The sequence below is a fragment of the Aulonocara sp. 'chitande type north' Nkhata Bay genome, linkage group LG1 (assembly GCF_057382095.1).
Source record: "Aulonocara sp. 'chitande type north' Nkhata Bay isolate Kocher_YH1m ecotype deep benthic linkage group LG1, A_spYH_male_GT1.1, whole genome shotgun sequence".
NCBI classification, from domain to species: domain Eukaryota; kingdom Metazoa; phylum Chordata; class Actinopteri; order Cichliformes; family Cichlidae; genus Aulonocara; species Aulonocara sp. 'chitande type north' Nkhata Bay.
The window spans coordinates 8,866,507-8,881,709 of record NC_141344.1 but is presented as its reverse complement, the minus strand read 5'-3'; the positions used below and the strand labels follow the sequence as shown (position 1 = coordinate 8,881,709).

At 40.2% G+C, this 15,203-nt stretch overlaps 1 protein-coding gene across 2 annotated transcripts in view; it reads left to right on the top strand.

Annotated features, from left to right (window-relative positions):
* Positions 1–15,025, top strand: part of LOC147338653 (transcription initiation factor TFIID subunit 4) — a 107,937-nt gene extending 92,912 nt beyond the window's left edge. Inside the window, exon 15 of one of the 2 annotated variants that reach the window (XM_086259056.1) lies at positions 12,540–15,025. In XM_086259056.1, coding sequence (XP_086115182.1) covers positions 12,540–12,713 — 174 coding nt within the window. In that variant the 3' untranslated portion in view covers positions 12,714–15,025. The remainder of the gene's footprint in view (positions 1–12,539) is intronic. The other variant, XM_086259140.1, reaches the window with a different exon arrangement.
* The last annotated feature ends 178 nt before the right edge of the window (positions 15,026–15,203 follow it).

Below are 15,203 nucleotides of genomic sequence, written 5' to 3'. Positions count from 1 at the left end.
TTTACATGCAGAGAATGTCCATGCATAAATATCATATCTGTTACAGCTCCCTTGCTGTTCTTCATCTGTTTCATTGTTTTTGTTAAAATGTTGTTGTGATACAGTGTCCTTTATTTTGTATTTTAACAGGAAAACAGAACATCTAAAATTAGCTTCTGAAAATGGTAAAAGAGAACAAACAAGGCGATCCATTAGTGAGGATGGGTTATTGGCTGACTTGCCTCTTCTCATGGCGGCCCATTAAAAGTGGTAATGTCTGCCTGCAGCAGTGCCTGGGGAAGAAGAAGGAGGCCATGGAAGGCATATTTCACATGCATCAGACACTGGAATTAAATAGACCAATGTTCCCTAAAAAGACTGAAGTACATCTCTTTCTGATGTGTGTCCCGGGCAAAAATTCATTGATCTTAGAATGTCCCTTGGCAATTATAAAATATTAAATCCAAGTCGCACTTTTCGGCTCAGCTGAATTTTTTTTTCCTCGCTTTTCACTGCTTTCCATTTGACCAATTTAGAAAAAAAAGTTAGAAATGGATGGCCGTGAAAAAAACGACACTGATAATAAAGGCTGTGCACACTTTCAGATGTCTTTTGTTATGTTTCTGTATTGTTTGTGCAGAACATCTCACATCATTAAATGAATTGAGGTCCCAGCAAAGCTAGGAGTGTCTGAAACATGTCTTATTACACCATCAGAGCTGTGTTAACCAGGAGCACTAGTGATTGAAGCAGACAAGGGAGTTGACTCCCTGTATATGACATCTTCATTTTGAAGCACAAGGTCTTCTGAGTCGCCGATGCCTATTTCAGCGCTCTGGGGACGACAAATATTTGTCAGCTGCTTTCCATTAGGTCTCTGGCCCTTGTGCTCAACTCCCTGGCCTCTTTATGTCCCTCAGAGATTACAGAGGGGGTCTAACAGTTAATTGCCCAAATCATTAAATTTAACATATATCTCAATAAATATAATCAGCCAGCTGTTTGACAAGGTACACAGTTCATTAAGTCCCATTGCTTGTTTGTCGTTTCCCTAATTAAGATTTAGAATCGATCATTGAGTGTGTAATGTACAGTGTAGCTCGGTTTGCACAGGGAGTCTCTCTGCTCAAATGAAAAGGAATGGCATCCGCTTGCTAAAGCTTTACCATTTAGCACACTGACTGCAATGGGAATTAGACATCCTGTGCTAATTAGGGAGGCCAATTAACTGTGAAATTCAGGCATTTTTGACAAATAATCTCAGCAGAGTTCAGACATCACCATGCACATAGATGTTATGAGCCCTGAATGAAGAAAGGATAAAGGCTTATGGCTCTTTCACTGTTTTTGATGTCGGCATATGTTGCTCCTGTTGATTTTGCATTTTCTTTTTTGTGTCAAGTGTCATTCACTCTAACCTACTGTCTCCCAGGTTGGCTTAATATGTTTTACATGCACGTCTTGTAAATTCCACATTTGCTGCTCAATGGCTATTCTGAGTTTAATAATGTACTTGACTACGACACAGACGATAGACAAATACAATACAATCTTGTCTGAATAAGAAAAGAGTTGTAATGACCATAGATTGCTGCTACTTTTAATATTGCCAGGGCTGGCTTTGGTTTAGCCTCTAAGAAGAACAAAGATGGTTGGGCATGTTTGGCAACATTTGACCACTTCTCGTTTTTCCAAAAAAAAGGAATTGGCATCATCAGAAAGCTTCAGTGTTTCTGTGCCTCTCATTCCCATTTTGATTCATGATCACATGTATATTTTAGATTGCATAAATTATGTATTTGTTGGACTAATGAACGGCCTCCACTGATAGAACTTTGGGGGAGTTGTGAATAGCTGGCTATGGTCCCTATCGTCCGCATCAGCATTTTGATTACATGTCACGGCATTTCTGAGCAATGAGATGTGGTTTGGCTTTAAAAGGCTTGTCTGGCCTTTGGAAAAATTTTTTATATACACATACCAAGGTCCAGAGAGCCACAGAATGCAAACATACCTCCTGGGCTGACCTCTGTCACTACACATGATGACTTTGTTGTGTGTTTGCGTATACATTTGTATCGAGGTATGTGCAGTTATGCGTGTGTGGTCTTGACTCATTGACAACTATAAAACAGGCCCCTGCTGTCTTTATTACCTGTTCAGCCGGTCCTAACTGCTTTGTTCCTGCAGTACATAGAAACACATTTACCAGTGCTTGCGTTGGCATTTTCTCTTCACTTGGAATCTAATAGAAAGGCGCCATTACACCATGGAAGGCAATGGCTTTGGGTGCACGCTGAAGCTGTTTGGATACCAGGCAGCGCCGGAGGTGTGTTTGCTGGGCGCCGAAGGGTAGCTCCTGCAGCTGCCCGCCTCAGGTGCAGGAAGAATTGAGTACTTTCTTTTACAAGATGTGTAATTATTATGGCAGACAAGAGTGTGGATTTATACCAAGTCAATATGTAGATAAGCACTATACACACATATATACACACAGCTGCTTGGGAAAGGATGCTGTTGTATGTGGTATAATAAAGCAGGTTGCCAAAATGCTGTGCAGGTAGGAAGTAAGCCTTCTGGGCCTGTGGAAGAGCAATCTGATGGGAGGAATGAGGCCTCCAGAAAAGTGCCAACAGAACCATAATGAGGAGCTCCTTAACTGCGTTGAAATTTTGCAAAGCTGCCAACCATTTTTACCCCGTTTGCCTCCCACACATCTGGATTTTTTAAATTAATTGCATATTACTCTATACGATTTGAATTTCGACAAGTGTCACATACCATATTGTTAGTCAAAAGACTTTTTTGCTTAACAAAAAAACTAGTAGAAGTACAATATAAGTCGGGCATTTTACTGTAACTTTACTGTAAGTTGATTTAACACCATAAATCCCCAGACTGGTAAAGAGATTTGTTTCAGAATAGCTTAGAAAACTTTGGCAGCTTCTCCCCTTCAGCTTTTTGGATAAAAAACAGTGACACTGGGGGTCACGAATGTTCACAGAGACACTCTATTTAAGTTTTGGTTCATCTTTCTGGGCCATCTATATAAAACATGAAACTCCACTCTTTCCCCTGAAGAGCGTGGATTTTAATCAGACCTGCTCTTCAGACAGCCATTTTCCTGCTGCTCATCTTAGCAGGCGCTGCATCAGGTGCACGGGGACCAGTGTCAGCAGCACGGGAACGAGCCTGTGATGGCTAAGTGATGTCAAAAATGGCCCCATTAATGTCAATTTAAGATCAAGGGCCGATTCATAGCGCGAACCTTTGCCATAGATGTGCTCTCTAAAACCCTACATCTCTACTGTGGCTCCTTGGTGTGTTCCTTTTCTTGTAAGTGAAATGTGTCACTGCTCATATGAGGATTTATGTGAAGACTGACAGCTCAGGATACAGCACATGTCTGCCGAGCAGCGGGAACTGTTGTGCTGCTTTTCGTGTCTCATCCTGTGCTTGAGTCAGTGTCTGTTATTGCGCATGGGTTCTGTGTTATTCAGTGCCATGCTATTTTGCTAGTGTACCATTTTCCCTAATTAGGCCATTTGCAGGATGCGTTCTTCTTAGTATGGTCATTTATGTTTGATACCATTCTGAACCGATAGGCTTTTGTTAACTGGTTATTCCTATTTGGAACGTTTCGCAAAGACATCAAAGGGTGGACCACAAGCCTCATTTGGCAACTTCTCCCAGCTATCCATCGGCTGCAAAACACCCCGGTGCCTTGATTATTAACTCAGTCACCACCCTCTCATTCAACTTGAATTAAAAATTAAAAACCAGCAGAAATGACAGTGCCACACCATTGAAAGTAAAGTGTGTAAAACCAACAAGGGCTCATTAGCGAGTAGTTCTGAAGACAAGCATTCTGACTAGAGACTCATTACACTTCTCCTATTTTAACTCTAATTGGGTTCATTTTATATATGAAACGCCTTGAATATTTAATGCTGAAAAAGTTCTACTTCTGATACTTTATGTAGCCAAAGATACTTGGCCTGTGTTAATTGTCCAGGTTATCAGGGAGGCTGTTAGCAGTTTCGTAGCCACTTGTGCCTCACTATAGAAAGTGCCAGAGAAGCAAGACATTGAACACATTGCTTGGTGGGTTATTGGTTGGATTATGATCTTCAGACAAATAAAACTGATTTATTAATCACAACAGCAACAAACGCACCATCTGGATCCTTGTTATGTTAGCTGTTCTGCTGGTGTACTACTCTGGTTGTGGACAATATGGCTTTCCTGTCATTTAGCAGATAATAATTGGCAATATGTGAACAAATGTTATTACCCCCAAATCCTAAGCGGGGTTGCCAACTTAAGCTACAAAGCCCCACCTAATAAAGCCTTTGTACTATTTAACAAGTTGTTCAGCTAGCCAGGCTTAGAGCATTTTAATTAAAAAGATTAAAAACGGTGTTATGGTTTCTTCCTCTAGTTGCCTTCACAAAATCTTTTGTTTCTCTCAGGTTGAAAAGAAAGAGAGAGGGGAAACAAAAGCAAGATTGTGTTTCCAGGCAGGAAAGTTTGAAGTTCTTTGTTTGGAAGTAAGGTTCCGGGTGCAGCAGACTGTTTAGCTTGGTGACCCTGTGACTGTCTTCTGAGGAATTGTATGAGCAGCCCTGCAGAATAGTGCTCCGGGGTCGGCTTTCATCTTAGCAGTAACCTGTGGACTCAGGGCGATGGAATTGCAGCTTTGTCAGTACACTACTAATTAGAAAATTCCTGACCTCGAGCAAGATGTTTTAATTATGTGTTGTGTCAACGAGTTTGCAGATTTAATCCACCGTTGATACACACTCAAGTGTGCAAACTGTGTCGCACATTGTAGTAGATCAAGTGGAATGGAGCACTTTTTTTTCTACTTCGTCTTTCTCTTCCTCGTGTAACCTTATGCCTTTCCTGCACCGTGTTATTCAAGAGCCATCACATGCTTAAGTAGCCAAATTAGACGTGGAGTTAATGTGTTAGCTCGTGAAAAAGCTGGTCTGATTCGCTTTGGTTGTGGGAGGCTGAACAATGTGACAGTATTGTGCTGGGTGTGAGCTCTCTGTTGCAGTGAGTCAGTGTGAGGGAAGGCAGGAAAGGGTTAAACAGAAATTGAGCGGGGATGCTGGGGGCAGCAGTGCTGCAGAACATAGCAGTGTTCGTGCGAAGGCAAGTCATTTCCCGAAACACTGCAGACACATGGCCTGCGGCGCTCTAAAACCTTTGGAGACCAAAATGGCTTGCAGGAGTTAGAAGTAATAAGGTGTTTTTTTGCCTTCTTTCTCCTTGACTGAAATTCTGCACGGTTGCTATGCATTGCCATGGAGCTGTGTAGCTGTTTTTATGGTTTATGTGGGTATTAAGATGCTCTGCAACTGGCCATTTTTGAGATTTGTTGTTGTTTAGTTGTGAAGCAAATGGAAGTTGTTTGTTTTGAAAGTAATTCCCTCATCCTTTTTGCCATGATCAGAATGCTAGACCTCACTCCTGTCCCATTGTGTTTTACCCTTTATTCTTTTAGTTTTTCTTTTTACTGTTCACAAAATGACAAATTAAAAATAACATGTTTGTGACAAGAAAAGAAATATATAGCAAATGGGCTTCACTCGCCTCCATTTTTGAAAGCATGGCGACACTGGCTGCCTCTTATTTAGAAACCTCTGATAGGAACAAAGGCCATCTGCGTCAGTGCATGAACATAAAGCTGTGGTATTAGTCCATTCTGACCTCTGTGATTATTGGTGGACTGAACCAAAACCCTTTTCATCCTTTCCCCTGGTTCTGTTAATCTTGGCTGCCTTGTCTGCTTCAAAGGGGAGCTCCGGCATATAATCTGGGTATGTACATCTGTGAATTATTATTCTAATTCTTTATACGTTTATTAGAGCTGAATAAACTCCACATCAAATACATCACTCGGGCAATGTCAGAAAGCCTGGGGCAAATCAGCCGACATCTGTTAACTCTTTCAAAATGGCCTCATCCAGCATGTCTGTGGGCGTAGAAGAGCGAGAAAAGGGAGAGGCGAGAGAGAAAGTCTCTGTTGCTGATTAATGGCGCCCGGAGAAGAGGCGTTTCAGGCCGAGTGTGGAGATGAAGCGGGGCTGCACTCCCACGGCTGGGCTACACACTGTAAACACTGAAGGGACGAGGCAGCGTTCCCCAACTGAAATGCAGCATGGAGGAAAACATGTGGGAAAGCTTTGCATCCTGGCACATAGTCAGTCAACCAGGCAGTCAGTTAGTCAGCCCTTCAGTCAGTAAATGAGTCGGTCGGTCAGTGAGTCAGTCAAGCTCTGAGCCAGTCAGCCCAACAGTCAGGTCTTCAGTTTGTCAATCAGCAAATCTGCGAGGCCTTCAGTCAACCAGCATGCATGATAGTTTGTCAGCACATCAGGTACTCATCATGTGAGGAAGCCCAACAGGAGTAGGACCTGCAAGCCAATTTAAAGGATCTAAACACCTAATGCAAATATAATTGGAGCACTAAATCATGACTTTGTGCTCTTAAGAGTGACCGAAATATGAAAGAGAAAATTTTCATAACTAAATAGCAGCTATCGTTAACTTCCGCCCAGTTTTTAGCTTTAAAACACTACTTGGTTTAGCTTTTGCTTCGCTTATTTGTCTATGTTATCAGCAGTCTATCATTGTTGTTCTATATATGTCCTCATTGCCTGAGGCTTAGACATAAGAGCTATCTCACCACCAAAGTAAAAGATAAATGTTGTATTATGAACAGCTTCTATTTTTCTTAACCAAGAGTCTAGTATTTGTCTTTTAGCATGACAGCTAAGCGGTGTTTTCTCCCCATGTTGCAGTTTTAGTTAATACAGCGTGATTGTTAGTGTGTTGTCGCACACTGGTACATACAGTACACCCTCTCTCACCACCCAGCCTCTGTCTGCAACTTCTGCCGTGAGGAGTGGAGTGCTGAGACAGCAGGTTGGACTGTGCAGGGCCGAGCAGCTCTGCGTGCCTGGCAAAGTGGGCCATTAACCCACCGCCCTAAGGTGTGACCTGGGCCAAATCCAATATTGGCTTCGGCATCAAGGCACAGGTGCCACTCAGGGTTCAAAGACACAGATCAGCAAGAAACCCACCACCACCGCTACCCTACCCCCTTTCCCTTAAACAGTAAAGGACTGAATGTAAATTGCATACACATACAAGCACCACTACTGTTACTGTTCAACTGGAGATAATAAGTCAAAAATAAGGGCAAGATTAAGAAAGACAGAGAGTGTAAATAGAAATATGAATTGAAAGTAAGTTTAGCAAAATATGAATTCATTTTAGTTCTGTCAAAGTTAAAGTGAGTTTTGCAGTCCATATATGATCTGATAATCTGAAATTGTGATTTGCTGACTTTGTCCTTTCTGGTAAAATATTCTTTTTTTCCACGAATCTCTGATTAACATATAAAAGTAGAAAAAAAATTAATGTCCAAACACACCAGCTTTGTCATTTTCATGAAATCTGTCCTCACTCATAATTTTATAATTGCATTGGGACTTAAGAAGATAATAACACTAAATAATACAAGCCTTGTATTTGTTGTTACCTTTGTCATTATCTTGAAATCTGTGTGTTCTGCCAAACTGTCTGCTCAGATGAAACAGTGGGTTTCTCTACTAAACAAACAAATAAAAGATAAATGAAGGAACATGTGGAACAGTTTTAATATGTTCCAGTTCACTCTTAAAATCACAGTGATACCAGCGTGTTGACGTGGCTATGCACCATTCTTGGTTTAAAACGATGTTAGATTCAGGTGGTCTCTAGTCATTGTTTAGGGAAAATCAAATCTCCTCTCCCATATAAATCCGTTAGAGGGGATGAACTGTCAAACTTACGAAGGAAATGGAGTGTAACAAGTTGAAAATTCTGTCTGGTATCAGGCCATATTTATTGTGAATAACTTCTGTAAATCTTACTTCAGTCATTTAAAGTATGCATTCATGTTCTATTTATAAATCTAATCTGAAGTTTAGCTTCACAAGAAATTGCTGAAACAATTTTTTGCCTTATTATAGGGTCACAACCCAAGAATGTGCAGGACTTGTCCTGTGCTTCAGTGCCTCTCTCATTATTTTCCACTTAGTGTGTTATGCTAATTGCAAGATAGATAAAGCACATTTAGACTTGCTTTTTCTGCTTTTTCGTGCATTCGCATATGTGCTGGAAACCACAGGGAATTAAATAGTGTAACATAATGTGTCTGGACCATTGGCGCGTTGTCATGTATGTCAACACACTGTCGCTGAAGACCAGAGCCAGCAAAAGAGGCCTTATTACAGACGAGCTTTAAAGCCTCTGCTCTCCCCTCCTCAGGTTCTATCCACCGCACTCTCTGTGTTTTTTCTGTCTGTCCCCCGCTCCAAACAAGTCAAATGTCTGAAGAGATGTATCGAAGTATCCCTGCGCATTCTGTACGATGGATATGTCATATGACATAATGCCTCCGAGTGCCCATCACAGATAAAATGACAGATGCTGTTTTTTGCCTCATGGATCTTTCTTGGCCAAGCTGATTTTGAGATTTTCCTTTTTGCTGTACTCCTCTGTCTGTCTTTGTGACTCTGCTCTCGTACTCTTTCCTCTGCTCACGTTTTCTTTTTATCCACCATGACCTTACAAAAGTCTACCATTTTGTTTTTTTTATTGAATTTCAAACACAATTACAGTGTAATTGCTAGACAAGGAGCGAATAGTCATTGATGTCTCACTTCCCTTTCTAACTGACACTCCACCATCTGCTTTGTTTAGCGGTGGTGTTTACCATGCCCATCCCTCTCCTCCCTCCTCTGCAACATTATTTCCTGTGTGTACTGGTGAGAGGCATTGGTCTCCATAGATACTGACAACAACATACCACTGTTTGGGTTGTTGGCATTCCTTATGACGACAGCATATAAAGACAGAGGGGAGAGGAGAGGCTGTTTTGAGTGAATTCCTCTATAAGCGCTGGACTTTCTGCCTGTATTATTTCAATCACTTACGACTGCCCTTGTCCCCAAAGGGAATAAGGCATTCTGGGATCTGCAGTGCACTACCTGTTGACCATGATCTGTCTGTGCTTTCTGCCTCCCTCCACCCCACCATCACCCACTTTAGCCACTGCACCACCCCAGCACTGACTGCCTGCCTGTGGCCAGTGCTGCCCATCCATCTAGGTGGATGGATGGCTTTGATTGGTAAAATCTGTGGCCCTGTCATCAACCTTACTTGTGAGTGGCAGTAATTGGCATGGCAGTAGGCAGGCCCATCTTTCACGTGTGGTCAGCTATGATTGACCTGATTAAAGTGGGGTTGCTCCCCAAAGTGAGGGTCTGGTGTGCCCCAGGGTGCTGAGGAGCATGCTGTACCCACTTGCCCCTAGATGTGGTTGAGGTAAGTTGGCAGGAGAAGTGGCCTGGCTAGCCTCAATCATCATACAGCTTCCAAAAAGGGACAAAATGTGTTCTAAGGGTAATTTGAGACAAGGCATCATCATACATTGTACACAAACACAAGCATATGAGGGGGTGGGTACTGGAGGGACTTTGGTTTTGTTCTTGTAAATTCATACCCATCATATGTTTGCAGTTAAGGCCTGTCTGTACTCTGTGTTTACAGAGTGGTGCAATCAATGTAATTATGAGAGGGTGTTCCTGACTGAAATGTCTGTCTTATTTCTCTGTGCCTGGGTGAAAAGTGGGCACTCGCTGGATTTGTTTCCCAGTGTTTCTCATTTCCAAATGTAAATGCATCTCTTGATTTGTATCAGCCTCTGTATATACTCCCTGTTTTTTTATCGTTCTCCTTTTTCCTGGATCAAATACAAACAACAAGGTCTCCATTTCAGACTGGAACGTCAGCTAAGATCTATGTCAGCAGAGTTGTTTATTTAGAGGAAAAATCTGTTCATAGTCCAGGCAATGTAAAGAGCCATAAAACATACATGAGCAAAAATGTGGCCTTTGGTGCATGTTGCCAATGTTTTGTTTTGTAAGTTTAAAGAATTTTTTTTTGAACATTTGCCTGCACCTGAAGATCTGGACATTATTAGTGTGTCTTTTGATCTCATCCAGCTCTTCGAGACAGATTATTTTTCTTTATTGGAGGTGTATACTTGCTTAGAGGCCACATTCCTTACTATTGATACTGTCAATGTGTTTGCCATTGAACAAAGATTACTTTATTTTCTGAATGGAAACCACATATTGCTTGACTCTAAACAGTTTTGTGTTTTACTATAGAAACTGTTCCAAAGACTTACAGAAAAGAAAGTGAGGGAAAAACTCTTAGTAAAAGGAACAATAAAAAAAGTCATACTGAGTTTGGGGTTTGTGTTGAGGTCACAGCATGGTGGTGCACTGATAGGAGGTGGTATACAGGGCTTTGCAGACCCATATGTACATGTTGTAACTGTAGCTGCACTGTCACCAAGGGACAGTGTCAAAAATACGTAGAACAACCAGTAAACTGGGCTACTCTAGGTTAAGTTGGGAGTTTAGCTTAGCTGTAAAAAAAAAAAAAAAGCCATACAAAAAGCTTGTTTGCAGTGAGGTGAAACCAAAAATAATGAAAACTGTCTATATTTGAGCTATATGCTATCTTTGATGTCTTTTTTGCAATTTGTCTTCTTTGTGGTGGACTTTACTGTCTGTCCCATTCTGTTCAAGCCAACCTTTCAACCAGTTGGCCATCTGTTATGCTTTTGACCTTTTAAATGAAAAAAAAAAAAAACAACCATCCAATGGCAACAGCTACATTACATGCAATGTAGCTGCCGCATTAGTTGAATTCCCACAATCCCTCTCTTTGCATAGCCAAAGTACACAAACAGACACCAATGTGGGATCAAAAATCAATCATTACACACCACAATTTAACTTATCACAATTTGCCATTCAAAAACAAAAGTATTCTCTTCTCTTTTTAGCTGCATGATTCCTACAAAGTCACAAATGAGTTGCCAGAAAGTAAAATACGATTGAGTAAATCTGTCGTCAACCTATCAGTTTGCGATTAAATGGGGTCAAGTGGGCAATTGCGTGGTCTCTGTGTGGCCATATGGCAATTAACTGTGATAAATTAATGCAAAATTGCAAACCTCTTTATCTGCTGAATGGCATAGGCACATGGCAAGCTTCTTGTTATATAGAAATATAACAAAAATACAGCCAGCTGGCAACCAGTTGAGTTGAGTCCCCTTTTTTGCAAAGAGACACATTGCAGATGAGATGTGCTTATCAGTGCAGATGGAACCAGATTTACTGCAAAATATTTGCAATCTGTTTGCATTTATAAATTAAACGTCAGTTATTTGCAAATCTTTGTCAATCTGTCTGAAAGTAATTGCAGTCTGACTGAGTCGGACTGTAATAATTCAGAGACAGGCTGCCTACCCCCAGGCGACCCATGCAGTCGCCTCACAATTCAAAGTGGCTGCCCAGAGCTTGAAGGTTTTGCATGTGTAATGTCTGGGCAATCAGTTGATCATCCAAACTCTTTGGTGATGAAATGCACACAAAAAAAAAATCAATATTGACCACCAACTTTTCTTAGTTACAAGGGGACCGTTATGTTTTTACTGTAGTGTGACTAAGCCATAATGTCAGCCTGCTACAATGCTCACATTCTAAGATGCACGTTGCATTTGTTTAGAAAGCATGGATCCACTGTGTCATAAAAGAGACCTTTCAATTTGAGTTTTATTTTAGGGGAAGAAGTCACAAGATAAGATAAGATAAGATAACTCTTTATTGTCATTGCACAGTCATACATAGTACAGTAGTACAATGAAATTGGAAAAACTGTCCTACGTCGGCACTACATATAACACAACACGACACGATATGACACATCACAACGTAACAAACAACACAACACAGTATATTAACTTAGTATAAAAAAGAAGAATAAGTGTATGTGTATTGCACACTGTTATTATTGCACATTAATTATTATTGCACCTTGTTATAAATATAAATATTATTGTTATCGTTTTAAACATTGTTACCTCCCCCTAAAAAGTCCAGGGAGGTATCCAGTCAGGTCAGCTATTTACATTGATCAGGGCTATTGCCCTGTTGTAAAAGCTGTCCTTGAGTCTATTTGTTCGGGACCTCAGCAGCCTGAACCTCCTGCCAGACGGCAGCAGCTTAAACACCCGGTGTCCTGGGTGTGTGCAGTCCCGTAGGATGCTGCGTGCCCTCTTGAGACAAGAAACAAAATCTAGCAAGTTTGCCTTGTCGAGATGTAGCTCTCAACCTCAATATGAAAGCTGAACCATTATGGTATAAAAGTTGATGTTAGCTCTCGATACATGTTTGAAATGCAAAAGTAAAAGGGTTCAAAAGGACAGCAATCCAAATGTAGTAGGAGTGCTGGGAACAGTGTATGGCTGCACAAGGAGATGACCTTGAAGCGCTTTTACTTAAATTGGATGAGGGTTTTACTGTTTTACTGCTGCAGAACTGCAGAACCTGGCTTTTACATGGATAATATAGCACTTGATGAAAAGCATCGACATATCGTATGAGTTATTTCATTTCACCTTTCGACCTCTGCATTGTCTCCAGGTTTCCGGCAGTACGGCAGGCTCCCCAGCCAGCTCATCCGCCCCATCCACCTCATCACGCCAGTATACACGGCAGCGCATCACTCGTGTCAACCTCAGGGACTTAATTTTCTACATGGAGCAGGAGAGAGAGACCGCCCACTCGCTCCTCCTTTACCGTGCCCTGCTCAAGTAGCCTCTGCTCCACTCAGCGCCCACCTCAACCACCTCCTCCTCCTTCCCAGCCACGTGCCTTCAGATCAGGTCTAATGTTTCAGCTCTGTGTCTCCATATGTATTGTAGTGTGATGTTTGATGTAGCTTTTAATAACAAGAAAGAAAGTGAGAGAGATATAGACAGAAAAAAAAATAAAAATAAAACTGGTGTTCCGTGTCTTCTCCTTTAGCTTCACAGTGTGTAGTTAGATCATTCAGTTTAAGGGCCCCATCATTTCCTATTGCTGAAGTTGGATTTGCCAGAGGAATGATGTGTTTACGTCATAGGACTTGACCAAGACCTTCTTCCATGTTTGTTTGACATTCTTGGCAGAAGCTTCAGTGAACCACCTTAAAGTAGAAATTTCCTTGGCTAAGAAAATATAATAGCATATTGATACAGCCTACAATATTATCCATGAGTTATTTGTTGAACACAGTTCAATGAATGTAGTCTAGCTGAACCTAATAAGTGGGACTTTACAGATTTCTAGACCAACTCATGATTCTGAAACATCCAGATTCCAAATAACAGCAGTAAATTCAATTTCCTTACTATATGTGTAAATAGTTCTTTTTGAATTATTTTACAGCATGTATATTTTTATCACATGTAAGCTTTGTAAGAAAAGGAATAATCCATGTGTCAATATTATGAAACCTGATGTTTTGTACAACCATGTGCTTTGAAAGAGTCAAATTTAGATGGTATATTCTGTAGAGTGTTGTTACAAAGGAGACGCCTCTTGAGCCTTCTTGAAAGGTCATTTAACAAAAAAACACATACGGCACTATGTGACTCCAGTTTCAGACTGGTTTCCCTTGTTGAGTGAGTCAGTATTTTTTAAACACATAATGTGAACATTGTTTTATGACTAGCTGTTTGTAATTTGTCTTATGGTATCATGCCCACAGTAATGGTTTATGAAGGTCAATTTTGCTGTTATTCTGAGTGCATCAGTGGCATGGGAGAATGAAAACAGACATTCCTCTATCATCCACGTTCATAGTTCTTTCTGTACATTACTGATGTTTGGCAAAAACACTTTTTAACTATTTCAAAGCAACCCACACCCTCACTTAATTAATTGAATGGCCAAATTAATCCATGAGATGTTTTAGTGCACAACATTTATATTTGTGTGACATTTGATCCAAAATATAATGTCACAGCAACAAACTAATGGTAAACTGAAGCAAGCGGCTCTGATTTGTTTCTGTTGTTGTCTTTTCTGCAATATCACTGACTGACGAACACTATTTGACCAGAAAGTCCTTTTTACATGTCTTGCATTTTCGTCATAATTACTTTCATCCCCCCATTCCTTAATGTGTTATGTAATGGCATTCATTATGGGTTTTTGTTGTTGTTTGTTTTCGCTATTTAACTAAACATTTTGGCCTCTATGCAGCTTTTCTTGTCATTTTGAAATTTATTTAAATATGGATGACATTTGCAAAAGTCGTGCATTGTAAATTTTGACGGCACTTTTTTGATATCTATTTTACCTGACAACTGAAAGCTGTCATTGTATTATAGCAAAGAAACAGTATTTGCCACTTTCTGTCAAAAGACACTTATTTTTTAACAATTAATATATTTGATCTGTTCTGCTTTTTTTTTAGATTGGCTTTTATGCTCAAGACATTTTCATAAACTTTATCTCTAAAATACCATGTTTTAAAAACAAGCACAACAGTACTTATTGTAGTGATTTCAGATGATTTTATGAATTATTTCTATGGTTTCCGGTCGTTTCACAGGAGGGCATTTCTACTGCTACTGCTACTACTACTCCTAGAACAACAACAACTACTACTACAGCTTTTTAGCCAAAATATTAGGACAATATTCCTGTGTAAACAGATGGAGGAAATACATTTCAGTGTAAGGATGATTTGTAAATATTGTTTACAAAACTATGTGTTTATTAGAACCACGTTATTTTTGGTAAACTCTTGTATATATCTTGAAAATTTCCTGTTTGTGTGAAAAACAATACTTATGTATTTGTACCTATTTTGTAAAGGAATAAATAAGCTGTTTACTAAACTGAAAAGACGACTTTTTCCAGTTTCATCTTTGTATCATTCTAGCAGCGTATGCATAAACATATTTTGTAGGTAGGAGTTTTTTACTCTAAAATGTCTCTAAATGCAAATAATAAAACAACTAAGCAATGTGTTCACCTCTTAGATTTTCAAGGGAGAATGAGCTATGCTGTTTTTTTTTGGTTTTTTTTTACCAAAGTCTACTACTAATTCAGCCTGCTTCATTTCCATTTCTAACATTGCACATGCTAAGTACAAACTGAGTCAAGCGCTGCTGCTCAACTATGAAAAGTCCCTCTAGGTTTCTGCTGCTAATTAAGCAGAAGCATTTTCGAAAAGACCAAACCATTTAACTCAGTGCAAAATATTGGGGTTTAGGAGCATATTGGTTTTTTCAGGATCTCGGCCCATTCAGCCCT